At 35.1% G+C, this 20,345-nt stretch overlaps 1 protein-coding gene across 1 annotated transcript; it reads left to right on the forward strand.

Annotated features, from left to right (window-relative positions):
• The first annotated feature begins 6,312 nt into the window (after positions 1–6,312).
• Positions 6,313–14,587, forward strand: LOC110030379 (syntaxin-132-like). Its single transcript, XM_020733058.1, has 13 exons — positions 6,313–6,450; positions 12,543–12,644; positions 12,734–12,790; positions 12,879–12,927; positions 13,016–13,104; positions 13,178–13,251; positions 13,330–13,372; positions 13,445–13,505; positions 13,629–13,654; positions 13,735–13,812; positions 13,887–13,967; positions 14,079–14,144; positions 14,426–14,587. The coding sequence occupies exons 1-13, from the start codon at positions 6,313–6,315 to the stop codon at positions 14,585–14,587; spliced, it is 1,026 nt and encodes a 341-aa protein (XP_020588717.1).
• The last annotated feature ends 5,758 nt before the right edge of the window (positions 14,588–20,345 follow it).

Consider the following 20,345-nt stretch of genomic DNA (forward strand, 5'->3'; position numbering starts at 1 on the left):
CTCTGCAAACTTTTCTGTGCGGGCTCTGAAAAATGACAAACTGCTTCTCAATGAAGTCTCTTCTTCCGCTCTTTTTCCACAAGAATCCTGCACCAAACCCAAATCGTCGCGGAACTTCGTTTGGCCTCGAACTACCGCAAAACCACCCGAAAATTCTTCCTCGCCGATCTCCTCCGCCCTAGAACCTGACGCTCTGATATCAATTGTTATGAAATTTAGGGTGAAGAAAACACAGAATCGACACAAAATCAGAAGAAGAACACAGAGATTTAACGAGGTTCGGCAAAGATGCCTACATCTTCGGGAGCGAGCGGCAAATACTATTTCAGAGGAGTTTCATACTCATAGGGTTACACATCTATTTATAGATAAAACCCACAGATAATTACAAACACGCCCTCGCTCCCCCCAACCCACTAATCCAAGACACACCTCTTCACACCAAGAGACACACATCTTCATTTCAGGAGACACACATCTCCAAATCCAAGAGGCTACAAATTCCCGGTATATGAGTCATACCTAACAAAACGATGACCAAAATCATGATATATTCTCGTGAAAAAATCTTTCAAAAACCCAAACTACCTCCAAACCTACTTAAAAAAATATATATTTATGAACTACAATGCTAAGGCAAGATTATAAAGCATTTCAGAGTATTTCAGAATATTACGTCCTCTCTATAACAAAATTAACAGAGGTGGTTAACAAGATGGGACATGTGTACAGTGGAGATTTCAAACTCAATCAAGCACTTAAATTCATTAAGAACCTATACATTTATTTATTTGTTGTTATATCAAATCATATCCAGTGATGGTGTCTAAATCTCAAACCAAAGTCAATTTTGGCTGTAATTCAACCTCAATCACCTATTTTAGAGTGGACATGTGCCCTCATTTGTCTCCTTACATGTTAGAAAGCTATATAAAAATAAAACTCTAAGCTCATAAAAAATTTGTGTCGAATTACTATTTTTAATCAAATTCAATAAGTATTTTTAGTTCTTTTAACAAATTTAATGTCATGTTATATGAAATCATGCAGATATATATTTTATTAAAAGGAATGCTATTTAAATAAAGCTTACTATTCATGTTTAGCAATTATATATAGGGCTGTAAACGAGCCGATCTTGAGCGAGCTCAGGCTTGGCTCGTGTTCGGCTCAAAATTGGCTCGTTAAACTAAAATTGAGAAAAATAGATGTAAATGGTGAGATTCGAACCTGGATCGAATATATACAAAAGAAGACACTAACCACATTGCCACATGAGGTATTATAATTTAAACTTAAACATAAATATATATAATATATCATTATGTAAATAATATATGTAATATATTGTTATATAAAAAATTATATAATTTTTTTTCGAGCCATTTCGAGCCGAACACGAGCGAACAAACTGTTGTTCGTGTTCGGCTTTTTTACATTTCGAGCTTAAAAATTTGTTCGTGTTCGGCTAGTTAGGCTTAACGAACGAGCCGAACACGAGCTGTTCACGAACAAATGAGCCAAATTGACAGCCCTAATTGTATATATATTGAAAGAATGGGTTGAGGCATGAGGCCCCGGTGTGCAAATATGTCGAGTATCACCTCGCTTAAGGCGACACTGTACCACCAAGGGATTCAAACATGGGACCTGAGGGGACTTACGACCTTTAGAAAGGATGCTCTACCAACAAATCATGGAAAAAAAAATAGAAATAGAAATAGGAATAGATATATATATATATATATATATATATATACATGCTAAATAAAAAATTGGGATATTTACATGCATACCCTGCAATACTCTTATGTAATTAGATATGTAGCACCAAAGCATTCATATTTACATCCAAAATTCTCAAATCTTTAACTTTACATCAAAAAATATTGCCATCGGTAAAATTTAAAAGTGTAATATTCCTTTTCATGCATAAGTTTACATCATGAAAGTGCTATAAGTGTAAACATCAACATTGAGTGTTAGATATGTAAAAACAAAAGAATTGCGTGTTATGTATGTAAATGCCACTAAATATTTCTACCAATCTTTAATACTTAAAATCTAAATATTATAATAAATTTAAGAAAATGTATTAGCATGAAATAAGTATCTTTATTTTTAAAATTATTTATTAAAATCATAATTATTATATTATTAAATTATTTATTAAAAAAATCCATGCACTATGAAAATAGTTCATTTATGTTACAATAAGATTAGTTAAATCATATATAAAATTAAGCTAATCTTAGATCAAAAAGCAAATATGAAAGTGATTACATAGTTACCAATAATCATACCTCATAACATGACTTCAGTTAATTAATTTAGATACGTTTAATTAAATTTCTAATTTAAGATTTTGCATTTTCCAAACAATGTAATTATGTATAATCACTGAATTTAAAATCATATTCAAGTCCCCTTTGTGGGTTCAACCTTAGAAAATTTTCAATATATGACATAGATAACTTAGCATTAATTGAGCCTTAAATTAGGGGTGTCAAAAATTGACCCGACACGCCAACTGACTCGAACTCGCCTCAAAAAATTCTGTTTAAAGTTGACTTGAATATTTTTCGAATCGTGTTCGAGTCAGAGACCTTGACCCATTTATTATTCGGTCGAAACCAAAAACGAAAACATGACCTAAATAAGCATGAAATTTTGGGTCGGGTTTGGGTTTGTGGGTCAAGCTTAGGTTTAGGACTTAGTTTTTGACCCGATTATTATTTAGGTTTGTTTCGACTTGACCCTATTTGGATCGGTTCATTTTTCGGGTCAGGCTTGAACCCTACCCGCTGACCCAAATTGACACCCTTAAATAGGATAATATCCACGTAGTTCTGGTTGACCCATCAGCTTATTTTGGCCAATACGACTAAATTAAGCTAAGATAGCCTTTCAAACTATCTCAATAAATTATTAATAATTAACTTAAGCTTGATTAACCCTTGTCTTAAGCTCAATTCAGCTAAATAGTTCATTTGAATCACATTGACTTGAATGTACTTAGACCAAAATTGGATAATTTGATTGATTAGCTCTAACCATTATGTTATTTGATGATGATAATAGGTAATGATGATGGTGACATGTTGAGACAAGACAAAATAGAAAACATTCTATAAATAGATAAGTTGTCAAAATTGCATTGGACTAATTGAACTGTAGAGGCAATTCATGGTAAGAAAGTGATCATGAAGGAATCTGTGAGAGAATCATTAAATCTAAAATGTTCTTATGTGATGTATCTTTTGTACTATGTTAGAGATATCTTATGCCTATTTATGGCTAATGACCCACTATTTATATAATTGCATAATTTGATAGATAGCATAACCACAAAGTTAAATATAATTTGGACTCGGTGTAGCAAGATTGATTCAGAGTTGATTGCTGCCGGAGAACTTCAGGCTACTTCCAAATTAATGATAAATACTCTTGAAAAGTTCTTTAATTAGATGAGAATCCCTTGTTGATAGGCAACTATTTTGAATAAATTATTGAGTTTTTCAAGCAAATAATCTTGAAAAGTATTTGGAACAATCAACAATTTCTTATGACCAAATCATTTTCTTACTCAAACTATAGTGAATTTATAATAAATCCCTCTGATACCAGACATTTATATACGTACCGCCCGATTCTTATTCTTATGTATTTACATATCTAACACCTAGACTTTTCTTTTTTACATTTAAACCACCCAGATCTTTCGAACTGCAGCTGTCCGGTCTAGAAGCTGTGGTTGCCTAATTTTTTCAAGCTGTTGTTGTTGTCCACCCCCATTTTGGCAGCTGTTGCATATAAAGTTCAGGTATTGTAGCACTTTGGCAATTGCTGCCTCTTCAAGTCTAAGATGCTATTGCCTACTCATGTTTAGGCGGGTTTTGCCTATAAAATGAGGATTTTTGTGCTTGTTTTCACTTTTGAGTTTCAATGTCTAAGGATTCTAGACCCTCAAAAATATCACTCAAAAAATAAAATTTCTTAATTATAAAGATTTATGAGGAGAATTTATGTGTTGACCTTCGATTTTCACCTATGTTGGAATTGAAGGGTGTACTATCAGTGATAGGGGTCTGTATCTCTTAGTTTTCTTGTTGAGCAATGATGATTTTATTGGATTGATTGCTTTGGCATTTTTAGAATGAAGAGAAATAAGAATATGAGGCAATGTATGACAAAATTAACCACGATGTAAAAGCCATGATTTTAACCCTGATCCGTCCTAACAAGGTCGAGGGTGGTCAAGGAAGTGCAGGGTGTACGCGTAAAGCCAATATGATTCAGTTGTGGTTCTCATCTTCTAGTTCCGAAGTGATGTAAAACTAGAAGAGGAAAATTCTGTTGAATTAGTAGAATTGTCTGTTGAGTGGTACTTCACATGTGTCCAAAAACTTGTTCAACGTGATTTCTGCAAAGTGTAGGCGTAAAGCCAATATGATTCAGCTGTGGTTCTTTATCTTCTAGTTCCGAAGTGATGTAAAACTAGAAGAGGAAAATTTTGTTGAATTAATAAAATTGTCTGTTGAGTGGTACTTCCCATGTGTCCAAAAACTTGTTCAACGTGATTTCTGCAAAGTGTAGGCGTAAAGCCAATATGATTCAGCTGTGGTTCTTTATCTTCTAGTTCCGAAGTGATGTAAAACTAGAAGAGGAAAATTTTGTTGAATTAATAAAATTGTCTGTTGAGTGGTACTTCCCATGTGTCCAAAAACTTGTTCAACGTGATTTCTGCAAAGTGTAGGCGTAAAGCCAATATGATTCAGCTGTGGTTCTTTATCTTCTAGTTCCGAAGTGATGTAAAACTAGAAGAGGAAAATTTTGTTGAATTAATAAAATTGTCTGTTGAGTGGTACTTCCCATGTGTCCAAAAACTTGTTCAACGTGATTTCTGCAAAGTGTAGGCGTAAAGCCAATATGATTCAGCTGTGGTTCTTTATCTTCTAGTTCCGAAGTGATGTAAAACTAGAAGAGGAAAATTTTGTTGAATTAATAAAATTGTCTGTTGAGTGGTACTTCCCATGTGTCCAAAAACTTGTTCAACGTGATTTCTGCAAAGTGTAGGCGTAAAGCCAATATGATTCAGCTGTGGTTCTTTATCTTCTAGTTCCGAAGTGATGTAAAACTAGAAGAGGAAAATTTTGTTGAATTAATAAAATTGTCTGTTGAGTGGTACTTCCCATGTGTCCAAAAACTTGTTCAACGTGATTTCTGCCTAAGCAAGTGCCAAAAGATAAGTTACACCTTTTCGAAGAATTATGGAACAATAAAAATCAAACTTTTAATTTAAAAAAAAGTTTTGGATTCAGCACGGTAGGGCCAATCAATGATACAAAATGTTGCCTAGTTGCACTAATGAATCAGAGTGGTACTTCCCATGTGTCCAAAAACTTGTTCAACATGATTTCTGCCTAAGTGCCAAAAGATAAGTTACACCTTTTTGAAGAATTATGGAACAATAAAAATCAAACTTTTAATTCAAAAAAAAGTGTTGGATTCAGCACGGTAGGGCCAATCAATGATACGAAATTTTGCCTAGTTGCACTAATGAATCAAATGAAAAATGTCTTGAAGCTACAGATGACTTTGAAGAGCCACTAGTAGAAGACGCTTCACCGAAATTCATAAAATAAATTAAATTGTCAATCGACAAACTAAAAAGGTCAACTTGGGAACCAAAGGAGAACCTAGACCCACTTTCATCAACTCTTTGATGAATGAAAAGGAAACCATAGACATGATCAAAATATTAATTGGAATACAAAAATTGCTTTTCCTGAAGTTATAATGAGATGTCTGGTTTAGCACCATATGTTGCAGTCCACAAACTTGGGATAGACTAGATTTTGACGCCAATCAAACAAGCTCCACGAAGAATGTGCCTCGATATTGAGCAACAAGTTACAATCGAGGTCAAGAATCTAATAGATTGTAAGTACTATTTAATGAAATTGAAGGTCTGTTGACATTCATCAGCCTTTTTTGCATTGAGAAAAAAAGGACGTCATGATCTCTTGGGATGATAAATGTCAACATGCCTTCAAAGGCATTAAGCAGTACTTAATGACACCTTCTGTATTAACAACCTCTGTCTCGAGTAGACCATTAATACCTTATACAACATTTTTAGACGACTCCCTCAGAGCCCTGCTAGCCCAGGTTATTGATGAAGGAAAGGAAATTCCCTCCACTACCTAAGTCATTGTCTGATACCGACGAAAGAAAAGTATCCTCCTATTGAGTATCATTGTCTAACTTTTATTTAATGACACGACCAACACTCTCCGGACGTCTGGCAAGATGGTCAATGATATTATTGCAAATCGATATAACATTTATGCCTCTCTGAGCCATCAAAGGACAAAACTTGGCAGATTTCTTGCAGCACACCCGCTTCCGGCCACGTTGCCCCTCAATGAAGAGTTGCTAGATGAGCAAGTAATGAGCATAAAAGTCCCCAATGTTCAACATTGGGAGATATATTTTGACGGAGCTTTTGCAGCAAAGAAAGATAAACAATGACAAACAATCGTTCCAAGCAAAGCAGGAGTCGAATTGATCTTCATCACACCAAAGCGAGGAATGTTGTGTTATTGCTACCATCTGATAAATCTTTATACGAACAATGAAACATAATATGAAGCTTTAATAACTGGGTTGGAATTAGCAATATTATGGTAATAACAGACATCAACATCTATGGTGTTTCACACTTAATTATTCAGCAAGTGGTCAAACAATACAAAATTCTGAAGCCGAGGCTAGAACAGTATTTCCAACATACATTGAAATTGTTGGAACATATTCTCAATGTAACGTTATAAAGAATCCCAAGAGAAGAGAATGTTCTTGTGAACACCCTTATGAAGATTGCTAAAGACTTTGCTTGGCTGCAAGAGGATTCCATCAACATAACGATATAAGGACATCAGGTCCTCTCACAAATTGACATGGATACCTTGCATTAATTGGGTAATGATGAAGCTAGGATAGTAGTTACTAAAGATACAGAGCATTGGTGACTATCGTCCATAGAATACTTGCAGAAACGAAAGCTACCAGATGATAAGTCAGTAGCACATCAGATAAAGAAGAGAGCGTTGTTGTAATCTTTAGCAGACAACATTCTGTATAGAAGGTCCTTCGATCAAAATTGGCTAAGATGTCTCAATAAATCAGAGGCCTGGGAAATTTTCAGAGAGGTGCACACCAGACTCTGCAGCTCTCACCAATCAAGCCTGAAGATGACAGTGAAGATCAAGAGATTGGATTACTATTGGTCGATAGTACTGGCAGACTGCATGAGAACAACTAGAAACTATCCCCAATGTCAAGTACACTGAGTTGTCTTACACAAACTCCCAAATGTGTTGTATCTGACAATCACGTTGTGGCCACTTGAATGTTGTGGCACAGATATAGTGGGTCCTATAGAACTTCCATCTTCAGGAGGACATAAGTGGAGGTGAGGTGGAGGTCAAGTTCCAATGGAGTTGAGCCACATTGGATGGGCTTGAATTTTTCCCCATGGTTGGCTCTTGGGTTTGGGTTTTTCGGTAGCCATGGTGGCCAATCAGGCCATGAGAGGTCACAATGTAGTTGTGGGAGGTCAAGGGTGGAGAGTTGTGAAGTCAATTGTGTGGTGCCATGTGCCCAAGGGTTAGATTAAAGTGAAATGGGGTTTGTCACACTTTTGGGTCAACCATGGGTTTGGCTCATGGAGAAAGGTTTGGCTCACTAGCAAGGTAGCTATGGTTGATATTGATCGTGGGAGAATGTTTAGTCGAGTCCTCGTCAAGTGCTTAGGTCCTAAATTTAGGTTTATGGTTAAGCACTGTTGAGGGAAACTTGAAAGAGGGTCCTCCTTTTGTCATTTAAGGTATGGTGGCTCACATGAGGCTCATACATGGCTTCATGGCTTCCATGTGGCTTGGATGAAACTATATGGCTTGCCCACGGCTCATGCTGACCTACATGGTTTACATTAAAGAAGGTGGGTGAGAAATCCAAGTTTGAAAGGGTTTTTATGAATTACATCTTGGTTGAATAAATCATGAAAACTTTGGACTATATGTTTGATTAAATTTGATGTAGAGGCCAAATTTTATCATGTAGATTTTGGTTAAAGCAAACTTGGATGTTGGGCTTGAGTCATGGGCTTTTGAACTTTTGTTATGGGGTGGTTTTGGGCTTGGACTTGGGTAATTATGAGTGAAGTTTGTAATTTTGGAAATTTTTTGGGTAAATTGGACTTGATTTTGGATTTTGGTTTTAGGATGGGCTTGAAGTGAATTTGATGGAAATTGGTGGAAATTTGAGAATTTTGGTGAAATTAGGTAATTTTGGTATTTTGTGTAATTTTAGGATTTAGGTGGTGAGAGTGTATTATAGTGTATATGTATGTGAATTATAGGGTAAGGTTTGGGGGTGATGAGGATTGTGGTAGTGTATGAGTTGTTCATGAATTATGTATGGGATATGTGATGTGGTGCATGTGAATGTGTATGTGGTTTGTATAAGTGTGTATGTAGGTGTATGGGTGTGTAAGAGTGAGGTAAGGGTGTATGTAATGTGGTGTATATGAATGTGTATGTAGTATAAGGTGAGTGCCCAACTATAAAGGGCCTCCCTAAAGCCTCGTAGTCATATAAGAACTCATTTTTTGAGACTCCACATATTAGTTCTAGCCATCTTAACCAATATTTATGGATTTGAGACCATCCATATGAGTCTTCATAAAAGATTTAAGAAGTGTTTTGAATCTCTAGGTGAGGTGGGCTTCATCATTAGTCCTCTAGGATAGTCAATAGGAAATTTCTATGGCTAGATCCTAAATTCTAAGAGAAAAAACTTATACCTCACCAAAAATGAGGTCAACAGTCCAGTCAAAGTAATTCACTATTTTTTGTAAGCATACGAGTATACCCTTCTTTGCGATAAGAGAATAAAGTTCCAATTTTACACTAGAAACAATACTAGCATTTATATAACTCAAAAAATACTCGTGTTAGGAGATTCAAAAAATAGTCATAGTCTGGCTACAATGGTTGTAAGCAATGGCCACCAATAGTTGGTTTTCAATGGAGATAGGTGGTGATGATGGGCGGTAGTTGATAGTGGCTGAGAAATTCCAGTAGTTACTTTGTGCCTTCTCTCCATAACAGGCACTGAAATTTCACTTCTTCTTCTCTTCTTCTCTTCTTCTCCTCTCTCAAGTGAAGGGAGAGTGTCTATTTACAGCTTTTTATGGATGATCAGACGGTCTGCGTTGATCCCCCTTGAGCATAGATAAGTTTTTAAGGATTTTGGTGTCATAATAGCCTTGGATTTAAGATCTTAAGCTTGTTGGATTCCTCTCGTCAAGATGCTCCGTAGCAGTAGCCGTCATAATAGTAACTACTGGAATTTCTCTCCATAACACTAGTAGTTACTATTGTGCCTTCTCTCCATAACAGGCACTGAAATTTCACTTCTCCTTCTCTTCTTCTCTTCTTCTCCTCTCTCAAGTGAAGAGAGAGTGTCTATTTACAGCTTTTTAGGGATGATCAGACGGTCTGCGTTGATCCCCCTTGAGCATAGATAAGTTTTTAAGGATTTTGGTGTCATAATAGCCTTGGATTTAAGATCTTAAGCTCGTTGGATTCCTCTCGTCAAGATGCTCCGTAGCAGTAGCCGTCATAATAGTAACTACTGGAATTTCTCTCCATAACACTAGTAGTTACTATTGTGCCTTCTCTCCATAACAGGCACTGAAATTTCACTTCTCCTTCTCTTCTTCTCTTCTTCTCCTCTCTCAAGTGAAGAGAGAGTGTCTATTTACAGCTTTTTAGGGATGATCAGACGGTCTGCGTTGATCCCCCTTGAGCATAGATAAGTTTTTAAGGATTTTGGTGTCATAATAACCTTGGATTTAAGACCTTAAGCTCATTGGATTTCTCTCGTCAAGATGCTCCATTTGACTTTAAATATGCAAGTTTGAAGTTTATTTGACCATTCAATAATGATCAAAATCCCCATATTATGATTTAACGACTTAATGTGAGCTTGATTAGACTTGGATTGACCTAATTTTAGAGAAGTTGGGTTCATCTTTCCAAGAGGCTCAATTTAAGTATAAATTTGATGAAATTGGAGCTTGGATGATCATGAATTTGAATTTAAAATACTTCTTATAAAAAATGCTTGATCATATAATTTTTAGTGATATAACACTGCTGCTTCATGCTTTCAGTCAAAAAATTTTAAAAATTAGTCTTCCCTCTAGGTAATATTATAGAATGGAAGGATATAAACTATTAAGGAGCATTTGCATACCAACCACCCAATTCCTATGCATTTTCATATCTAACACATGCACTTTTATTTTTTACAATTCTACCATCACCTTTTTTTTTCACATCACATTAAAAGTACCACTCTTATAACTTTTAAAAAGTGAATACACCTTTTATATGACATTAAGGTGGGCTATATGCAAAAATTAAATATAGGTGTTAGATATATAAATACATAAGAATTGAGTTGTATGTATGTAAATCTCCCTAAATGTAAATATAAATATTTGATGTACCAAAAAAGATGTATTCTATATAGAAGTAGAGAAGAAATTATGTAAAGAAGGCCTAAAAAACAAATGTTTATGCACTTTACAATTATAAAATGCACAAATTGACATCCACAACAATCATCATTGAAATCCAAAAGATAAACTTTCATAAAGGGTTATTTACATTTATACCACATAATTTGTATGTATTACATATCTAAACCCAAAACTTTCATATTTACATTCATAGCACTCAAATATCTAACATCACATTAAAATATCATTAAAGTGAAACATGCATTTACATACATAGGTTTATAACTAGGGCTGTCAAAACGGCTCGTTGTTCACGAACAGCTCATATTCGGCTCGTTAAGAAGCTCGTGTTTGGCTCGTTCGCTAAGTTAGCGAGCCGAACACGAACAAAGATTTGATTGTTCGTGTTCTGCTCGTTTTGGCTCGAAAAACTACTCATCAATTATATATATATATATATAAGAAATTGACTACAAGGCTATAAAGATTTATAATCAATTAAAAGTATTAATTAAGAAAATAGAATAAAAGTTATTAAATTAGATTCAAGTAATGTTTTAATATAAACAATAATTTTTAAATTTTGCCCTAATCCTTAACATCTTATGGCTACGTGATTAGGGTTGTCAAAACGACTCTTTGTTCGTAAACGACTTGGGTGACCGGCTCGTGTTCGCCTCGTAAAGCAACGGAGCCGAACACGAACACACTTTTGAGCTTGAAATAGAAACGAGCCGAGCATGAGCTGAGCCCGGGCTCGCTCGTGTTCGGCTCGTTTACACCCCTATTTATAACACCAAAATGATTTTACGCTTAAATATGATGAAAGCTTATGTTAGATATGTAAATAAACAAAAAAATGTGCCATATGTATATAAATTTTCCTTGAATAAAAAAATAACTATATAAAGATTCCTAAGTTAACAGCATTCATTAAAAATCATCTTTCCTTAACTTTTTTTGTTAATAAAGTTTAGTGACATCAACTCTCTTGTAACAAAGAACAAATCCAGCCAATTAACATGCACGCCCAGCCCCTTTGCAATTCGCCAATTAGACACATACTAAATTATCTGTCCTCCACTAATTACTGCAAACATCAAATAGCTGAATGCAAATTAGAATTCTTTTATGGACAACACATTTTGTTTCTTCTGTTAAATTATCTCTTAATAAAGTCGTTTTTCACCAAGACAAATACATAAAAGATATTCCATTCAATCTCTTGCTGATATGAAATTGAATTTCAGGCATAAATTTATTTATTTATACAATCATAACTGGTTAAAGAGATGAAAGCTGGATCAGGCGAGAAAGGGCTTTCTTTTCTCTTTTCATGCATAAATCATAACGAGATTCTGACAGCAATTTTTTTGTTGTGCTGTGCTGACATTTTCCTTCATTTCAGGCTTCCGATTCTTTTATAACAAATTGTTTCTGGTTCAATCTGATCTTCTTCTTCCTCCCTCCTTTTTGTTCTTCTAGTTATTGTTTCGGCGGCATCGGTCTCTTAAGAAAGAGCCTTTTAGAACTCCCAGCTTCCATTTCTCGGAGTTGTGACAATGAATGATCTTCTCAATGTAATAAGAAATTCTATTTTTACACTTTGTTGTTCTGATTTTATCCCTTTTTTGCACTGTTTATGTAGTAGAATGTTATGATGCTTTCGTTTTTGTTATATGATTGGTATTTTTTATAATTTCTAATTAGTTTAATGCAGAAACTATTAAGAATTTACTATAGCATTGTATAATCAGATCTAAAACTCGAGAATATGGCTGGTTTGAGGCCACAAAACTAGCCGTTCTCAATTGTCACAAAAAAAAAATGAATTTTTAACAGTCATCTGTTACAGAGACAGCAGACTTTCAGGACGATTTGAAACCCTCACCTGAATGAATATTCTTTCATGATTCTGCTTCGCAGGACTCTTTTGTTTCTGCCACAGAGAAGCAAGACAGGTCTCCGAGGGAAGGAAAGAGATATAGAGTTAGGATTTCCCATGCAAAGCCTGAAAACAGATTATGGAATGGAGGAATTTTTCAAACAGGTACAACTATATATCGCATTCTGCATTAATTAGAATCCCCTTCAGATTTACTATTTGCATGTTTTGATTCTTTTCTTACATCAAATCAGGTAAAAGAAGTGGATGAGCTTATGGGAAAGCTCTCTGATAACCTCAAAAAGCTTCAGGTACGCTAATTACTGAGCAACAGAATCAATAGGAGCTTATGGTAAAGTTTTTTAATAAGATTGAAATGAACTGACAAAATACTTGCAGGAAGCAAATGAGGAGACCAAGGCTGTTACCAAGGCTTCTGCCATGAAAGGTAGCACACCTCAGACTCATCATTCGTGCATATTATGCCAATCAAATCATAATAATCTGAAAAAAATGTAAACTTGGATTGCTTCCAGATTATAAGAAAAGAATGGATAAGGAAATGGATGAAGTGGGAATAGTTGCACGTGCCATCAAAATGAAATTAGAAGAAATTGATCGAGATGTAAGCTTCAATTCTAATTTGTTTTGATTTGTGTGGAAAGATCTAAGTTTTCATATTGGTTATTGGTTTTTAGAACTTGGAGAACCGGAAAAATTCTGGTTGCGGAAAGGGGACTGCAGTTGACAGATCAAGAACAGCCATGACTGTGTGAGTTTTCCTTGTTTAGCTGTGTTAGATTGTGTTGTGATACTTGTAAGCAGTAATGTTGGCTTCTATTATTTGCAGTTCTTTAAAGAAGAAATTGCGGGATAAAGTGAATGATTTCCAGGTTTTTAATCTTCTTCTCTGCACCTATCCTTCATGAAAAATCAGTTTTTTAATTTTGCATAACCCATTCCAGAATCTGAGGCAGTCTATACAAGAAGAGTACAGGGAAATTGTTCAGAGGAGGTTTTTTACAGGTACCAAACCCACAAGCTATCATAATTTCATCTAAAAAATGTGAAAGATCTATCTTTTTATCACAAACTATATTTAATGAGCTAAAATTATCTGATTCCATTTGTATATATTGCATTGTGCAGTCACAGGGACCACTCCAACTGAGGAGGTGAGATTTATAATTAGCTAAAGTCTATGTGCTCTGTGGAAAACTTCTATATCATGTTATTAAAATAATGAAACATTCAGATGATTGATGAGTTGATCGAGACTGGCAATAGCGAAAAAATATTTCAGAAGGCGATTCAAGATATGGGACGAGGGCAGGTCTACTTCAAGCTGTTGGATTATAATTTTTGTTTACTGAAAAATTGATTTTTTGATGAGATTTGTGCTTACAGGTAATGGATACCTTAGAAGAGATTCAAGAAAGGCATGATGCCGTCAAGGAGATTGAGAAAAAATTGCTTGAATTGCATCAAGTACATTCCTAACTTTTACAGTTTAGTTGATTTAATTATGTATATTTATATATATATAGCAGGCTGTGTTGCCTTACCTTAACTACTTCTAATTAAATTTTGTGTCAGTAGATATTCATGGACATGGCAGTGCTAGTTGAAGCGCAGGGAGAGATGTTGGATAATATCGAAACCCAGGTTTGATTTTTTGCTCTTACTATGTATTTATTTCACAAATTACTTGTTTTACAAAAATTCAACTTTTTGAACTAATTTTCTGTGAACAAATTAATCGCCACAGACCATTGGCTTCTCCAAACAAAAAGATGTTTCAGTAATTTTATAATGTAAACAGAATAACATATGACAAAAGCTTACAATACTGAATGAGGAATTCTAACTATTGAAATTTTTTTTTAAAAAAAAGTCTTCTTCTAGTAAAATTCTTCATTTTAACAAACTGAAACTATAACTTTCAGGTAGCAAATGCAGTGAATCATGTACAGAGTGGAACAGAAGCCCTGCAAACAGCAAAGAGCTTGCAGAAGCAATCAAGAAAATGCATGCTCATTGGAATAGCTTTGCTCCTGATAATCGCCATCGTCATTGTTCTCGCGGTTCTTAAACCTTGGAAACGATGAAAAATATGAACTTTTTTTCACTGTTGTTGTTCTCAATCAAAAATATCATTCCCAGGATGTGCATTAGTTTGGCACTCCTTTGAACAGTTGTGATGAACTCTTCTGGTTCATATATCTCTTCTTTTTTATTAGCAGTTTTGATGTGGATGAAGAAGAAGCTTGGATGCATGTTCGGGACTACAATGTTCCACATTTTTACTTGATCCTTGTTGTCTATTGTTGTTGCCTCGTATGTTGTAAAATGATTCTCACCATATTGACCTCCATTTTTTTTTTTAATGTATCATTGCTTGACATTTTTTCCATCAAGTTTATTTATGTAATAATTTCTTTTTTTTTATTTCCCTTGTAACAAAATATGTATGTTCATTTGTGTATTTGACCCCAACTTTAGTCTAAATTTGCTTCACGATCCTTAAAACAAAATCCTATGCAAGCCCACTGGCTTTATGTTTTGCTTGGTTGCCTACTAGCTTTTTGTTTCACTTGGTAGAGTAGGATACAGAATCGAACTCAAGCCAAATTTCAGCATGCAACAAAAGCCAACTTCGGGATATTATTCTCAAGATTTGTTTGGTATGGACTACTATTCATGCATGAATCACATGGCGAGATGAGCATCAAGTTGGTTGTGTGAAAGCTTGAAAATAAGGTTGGATAATTTAAAAATGAAAATGGCTAAAGACCTTTGAGCTTTTGAGAATCAAAATAAGTGGTGTTTTATAACAGTAGTGGCTTGTGAAGGCAATCATAGAGCATGGAAAATGCATGAAATCATGAGTAAATTAACAAAACAAAGAGGGATCATAATGCTCCTTCAGTGATTCAAATATGTTTGGAAAATGAGCTAATGACAAATTGCTCAAAAGAATCAGAATTAAGAAATTTGCAACTTAATATGATAAAAAATCTCTTCAGTAAACACTACAGGGATTAAACATCTTTGTGTTGGCTAGATCAAACGGCTCAAAAGAATCAGAATTAAGAAATTTGCAACTTACTATGATAAAAAATCTCTTCAGTAAACACTGCAGGGATTAAACATCTTTGTGTTGGCTAAATCAGACACAAATTGGACGCAGATCTGACGATATTTTAAGGTTATCTTCAGATTTGATTCTGATTTACATCCAATTTATTCTGTCGTTAAATTGAAGGTCGGTAATTTGATTTACGTCCAGTTTATGTCGAAACATTTCGACACAAATAATTTGTGTCGGTTGTTGCGTCGTACTAGCATCTGATTTGCTTATGCAAAGCGTGCGTCGAAATTTACGTTTGAAAATATAGGACGATAAATATTAGCGTCAGATTACTGTCGAATTTGCTTCAAAAAATATCGCAAAAAGTCGAAATATTATTGTTGATTTCACGTCGGAATTTGAGTCTGAAAACAGACGCAATGACTCAAATCCAGCGCAAACTTGTAACACAGAAAAAAATTTTAAATCTCGATTATGTTTCCACAACCTGCACAAAAATTTATTTCACATAGCATACCATATCACATATCAAAACTCTAAAAAGTATCATTAATAAAAGAAAGATAATGTCATAAATTATCTCAAATAAGAATAGAAAAAGTAATCCAAGATATTCTACAACAAATGTGTAACATAATGTCTATAAATTAAAAAAAAACATAAGAAAAAAACTACTCATCATCTTCATCATCTTCATCCTCCTCATCCTCCTCCTACATGGATGTCAACGGTAGCTTCCTCCGCCTATTTACTAGGGTCTCTGCCATGCACGCTATAGAGTCACCGACTCTATGTTGGCCTTTCAGCATCTGCTCGTACAACTTGCAGATCTCTTCGTTCATTGCAACCACTATCTAGGAAGAGCCTTCTGTTCTGGCTGTGTGGAGCTCGAGGAACTAAGAATAGGGCTATGGGAGAGCTCCGGGAACTAAGAACGGGATCATGGGTGAGCTCGACCTCCAAGGCTATGTCTTTCGCTCTAAGGCTATAAACCCTCCCTTTTTCCTCCCTGTCGCCTGGGTCTAAAGCTCATACTTGGACTGCACAGTAGTAGACTGAATATCACTACTGTTGGCAAAAGTCTAGATCTAAGTGGCCAAGTGCCTCTCCATGAGCTACCCGAACTCCTAATGTATAATGAAAACCAGTGTTTAATTGACACTTTCAACAGTTAGAGTTAAAATAAACTTTTCATATAAGGTTTTTAACTTACGGAAAACCATTGGGAATGCTCTGTGACCCACTATGAATTCTCGGATGTGGATGGGTTCAAACAAGTAGTTCCGCAACAGAGGGAGCACAGCTTAACTCCTTGGCATGTGCGACGTACAAACATGTTTAGCACTAAGAAATTACTCCAAAAATTGAATTAATGTTTAAATATCTAATAAAAATTTACTAGCCTATTATAATGCTCCATATGGGAGATTGATCTGCCAATATGGAGCGCAGCTCCCTTAGCCCCCTCTTCACTCGGTTCGCCCAGCTCGTCTACCTCTTCCTCTCAAAATAAAAAAATGTTCAAGATGCAGTAAATTGATCTCAGAGCCCCTCACTAATCTAGGCAGACCGCTCGCCCCGTTGGCGAGCTGTCGTGAACATGTCAGCAAAGCGACGCTTGTCCCGAATCTTGAAGATTCGACAGATCTGCTGGTGGTGGTAGGGAGCCAGGTGAAAGACCTCTGCAGCATTAAAAATAAACCATATGTTAGTATAAGAAAATTAATCAATTTAGAAATTTTATTCAAATTACATGATCGTGTCTCAAACTCCCTAAACCATAAGTCTTGAGTAGATACATGTATTTGCTTCCATGACAAATATGGCTCGTCAAATCTGCTCTTGATAATCTATGTGATGTAGGTGACAGGAAGCTAGTGAGGATTGAATCTGCTTAAGAAACATTAATTACAAAAAAATATATAACATGAAAAATAAATGTAATACAATGTTAAAAATAACTTACGAAGGGGGGCACGGTAGAGGTATGCTAGCAGTTGGTGGGGGAGTAGGTGTGGAAGTAGCAGGTGCCATAGGAGACTAGGAAACATCGAGTATGGGAGATGGTGCCAAAAGAGGGGTAGTAGCAGTTGGTGGGGGAGGAGGTGCCATAAAAGGTGTAGCTACAGTAGGGGGGGAGGAGTTACACATAAGGTGTAGCAGTAGTGGAAACAACAGCATGAGTTGGCAACCTCCTCTTCATGTTACGGTCTCGACAGTCATTAGAACACGAGGTTTATGAGGTAGTTGACCACCTGTACCATCTGTGGCCATCTGCAAACAAAGAAATGACATTAAAAATATTAGTATTGGTGAGAAAAGTAATCATAAGCAGAAAGAAATAGTGCAGTAGAGGTAAGACACAATAACATCTATGTCTAAAGAAAGAAAAAACGAGTAAGATTTATGCTTCAATACAATAAAATTAATGATTAGTCTGCTTAACAACAAAATTATATACAACTATATCACAGTTCAACGCTCTTAAAAATATTAATAAGGAAAATGAAGATACTGTTACAGATCTAACTTATCAAAAGTTTACATCTACACCCTAATCAATATAAGTTCAAACAATTCATAAACTAAAAATACATAACAACTCCTAATCTTCCTACTTATCCTCCTCTTCAACTATAGCAGTCACTGTTTGCTTGCCCCTGTGATCTTTTATAATTTTCATCAGGCGCGCTACACTCCACTCAACTCTCTATTTATCTTTACATAGACAGTGAACCACCTCACTCATAACAGCGACCTACCTGACAAGCTCCGCAGTACTCTTGTGTGATGAGCTTGTGTCGCTCACAGAAGCATGAGAGGTCTCAACCTTTTTCCCCACCGCCTGCGTCCATAGCTCAAACTTAGACTGCACAATAGTAGATTGACAAGCACTACTGTTGGCAGTACGCGGGGTCTGGGAGGGAAATTGCCTCTTTCGGAGCAGCTCTTACTCCTCCTACATTATATCATAAATATGTCTGAAACAAAAATAAAAACCTAACACCTAAACTTCAATTTATACCTACATACAACCTTACCTATGCTTGTACCTTGAAATATTCTGATGCATAAATTATGTATGTACAAACCTAACACGAAAACTGTAATATTTGCATGCTTACCATTGAACTCTTATGTATATGCATGCCTAGCTAACACCAAAACTTCAATTTATATCTACATACCACCTTACTAAACATTACAAAATTTTCTCAATTACTAGACTTCTTAAACAAGCTTACATGAAAATAACATCCAGGGTTTGCTTTTGTAGATAGACACATTAAATGGGGAGTTTCATATAATTAGGGAATGCTTTTTTAGGTCTATATAATGAAAAAATTGATGTGACTTAAGTTTAAAGGCATGTTTTTTTTCCATTAGTAATTGACATCAATATTTTTGGACTCTTGTGACTTCTTTTAGTAACTTCTTAATTCAACTAATACAATTTTTACCTTACATTAAGTTTATTAATTTTAGAATGACAAAGATATATTATAGAAATTCCAATTTCTCACTATTTTATCCTTCTCTAACAGCTTATCTAACCTGAAGATTGCCTAGAAGTGGATAAATAAATATAACCCCAAAATCTTAAGCTGAACCTAAAATCTACATTAATTAAACCAAAAATCAACATTACTCTAAATCTAATCTTATTCATATACATTCCTAACACTTAAACTTCAAATGTTACATACAAACCACTGAAATCTGGAAAAATATTACATCAGGACTCCGAACGTAGAGCTAAGTTCGGAGTCCAATAAAACGAGAACACGCAGATTGTCGGGATCTACCTATGGGACAGACGAAAAAAATAATTTTTACCGGGCCGCTCGGCTCGAAACCCAGACTCACTATTTTTAAAATTTAAAAATTAACTTCTGACCGTGTGACCCAGCCCCAATCGACGTTTCTAATAACACCGCAAAGTAATCGAATAACACTACATAATACTCGAATAACACTTCATTTTCACAAATAACACCACGGAATATAAAATAATCCCGCGGAATATTCGAATAAATGCTTAGAAGACCAAATAACACAGTGGAAATTGAAATAACACGAGGAATATTCCGAATAACACAGCCTCAAATCACATAACACGGGGGAATATTCCAATAACATCATAAAGTTATCGAATAACACCACATAATACTCGAATAACACTTCATTTTTCACAAATAACACCTTGAAATATAAAATAACCCCGCGGAAGTAGAAATAACGTGCATGGAATATTCCTGTAACATATGGGGAAAGCTAAATAACGTGGAAGAAAATAAATAACACAGAGGAGTATTCTTATAACACAACGACTATTTCCGTATTACGTATGTTATTTAAGTATGAATCGGTGTTATTTATGTGTTATTCCAGTGTTATTGGAGTTTTAAGACACTGAAAGTTATGAAAATAAAGTAATTTCAATTGTTTCTGTTAACTTTCACGAATGACATACGTTTATTTGTTTTTTCCACATATTTAATATTTTTAAAGTATGTAATTTTCTAATTTTAATTAAAAGATATTGAATTTAAGAATAAAGATTCGGGTTAGAGTTGGGTCGGGCCGTGCGCTCATTTTTTTTATATCAGTATTCTACGTGAGTCCACATTTTGCGCGTCTCATTTTATTGGACTCCGAACGTAGCTCTACGTTCAGAGCCCTGATGTAATATTTTTTTCTTGAAATCTTATGCATATACATTCCTAACACTTAAACTTCAAATGTTACATACATACCAAAATTTAAAAAATTAA

The sequence above is a fragment of the Phalaenopsis equestris genome, unplaced genomic scaffold, assembly GCF_001263595.1.
Source record: "Phalaenopsis equestris unplaced genomic scaffold, ASM126359v1 Scaffold000710, whole genome shotgun sequence".
Lineage (NCBI taxonomy): Eukaryota > Viridiplantae > Streptophyta > Magnoliopsida > Asparagales > Orchidaceae > Phalaenopsis > Phalaenopsis equestris.

What these genes read in the sequence shown, in the direction of transcription:
- LOC110030379 (XM_020733058.1), top strand. Translation starts at nt 6,313, where the DNA reads ATGGTCAATGATATTATTGCAAATCGATATAACATTTATGCCTCTCTG. An exon ending in TGGAGGAATTTTTCAAACAG is followed by an intron (nt 12,645 to 12,733) that starts GTACAACTATAT and finishes ACATCAAATCAG; the next exon opens with GTAAAAGAAGTGGATGAGCT. An exon ending in GGACCACTCCAACTGAGGAG is followed by an intron (nt 13,655 to 13,734) that starts GTGAGATTTATA and finishes TGAAACATTCAG; the next exon opens with ATGATTGATGAGTTGATCGA.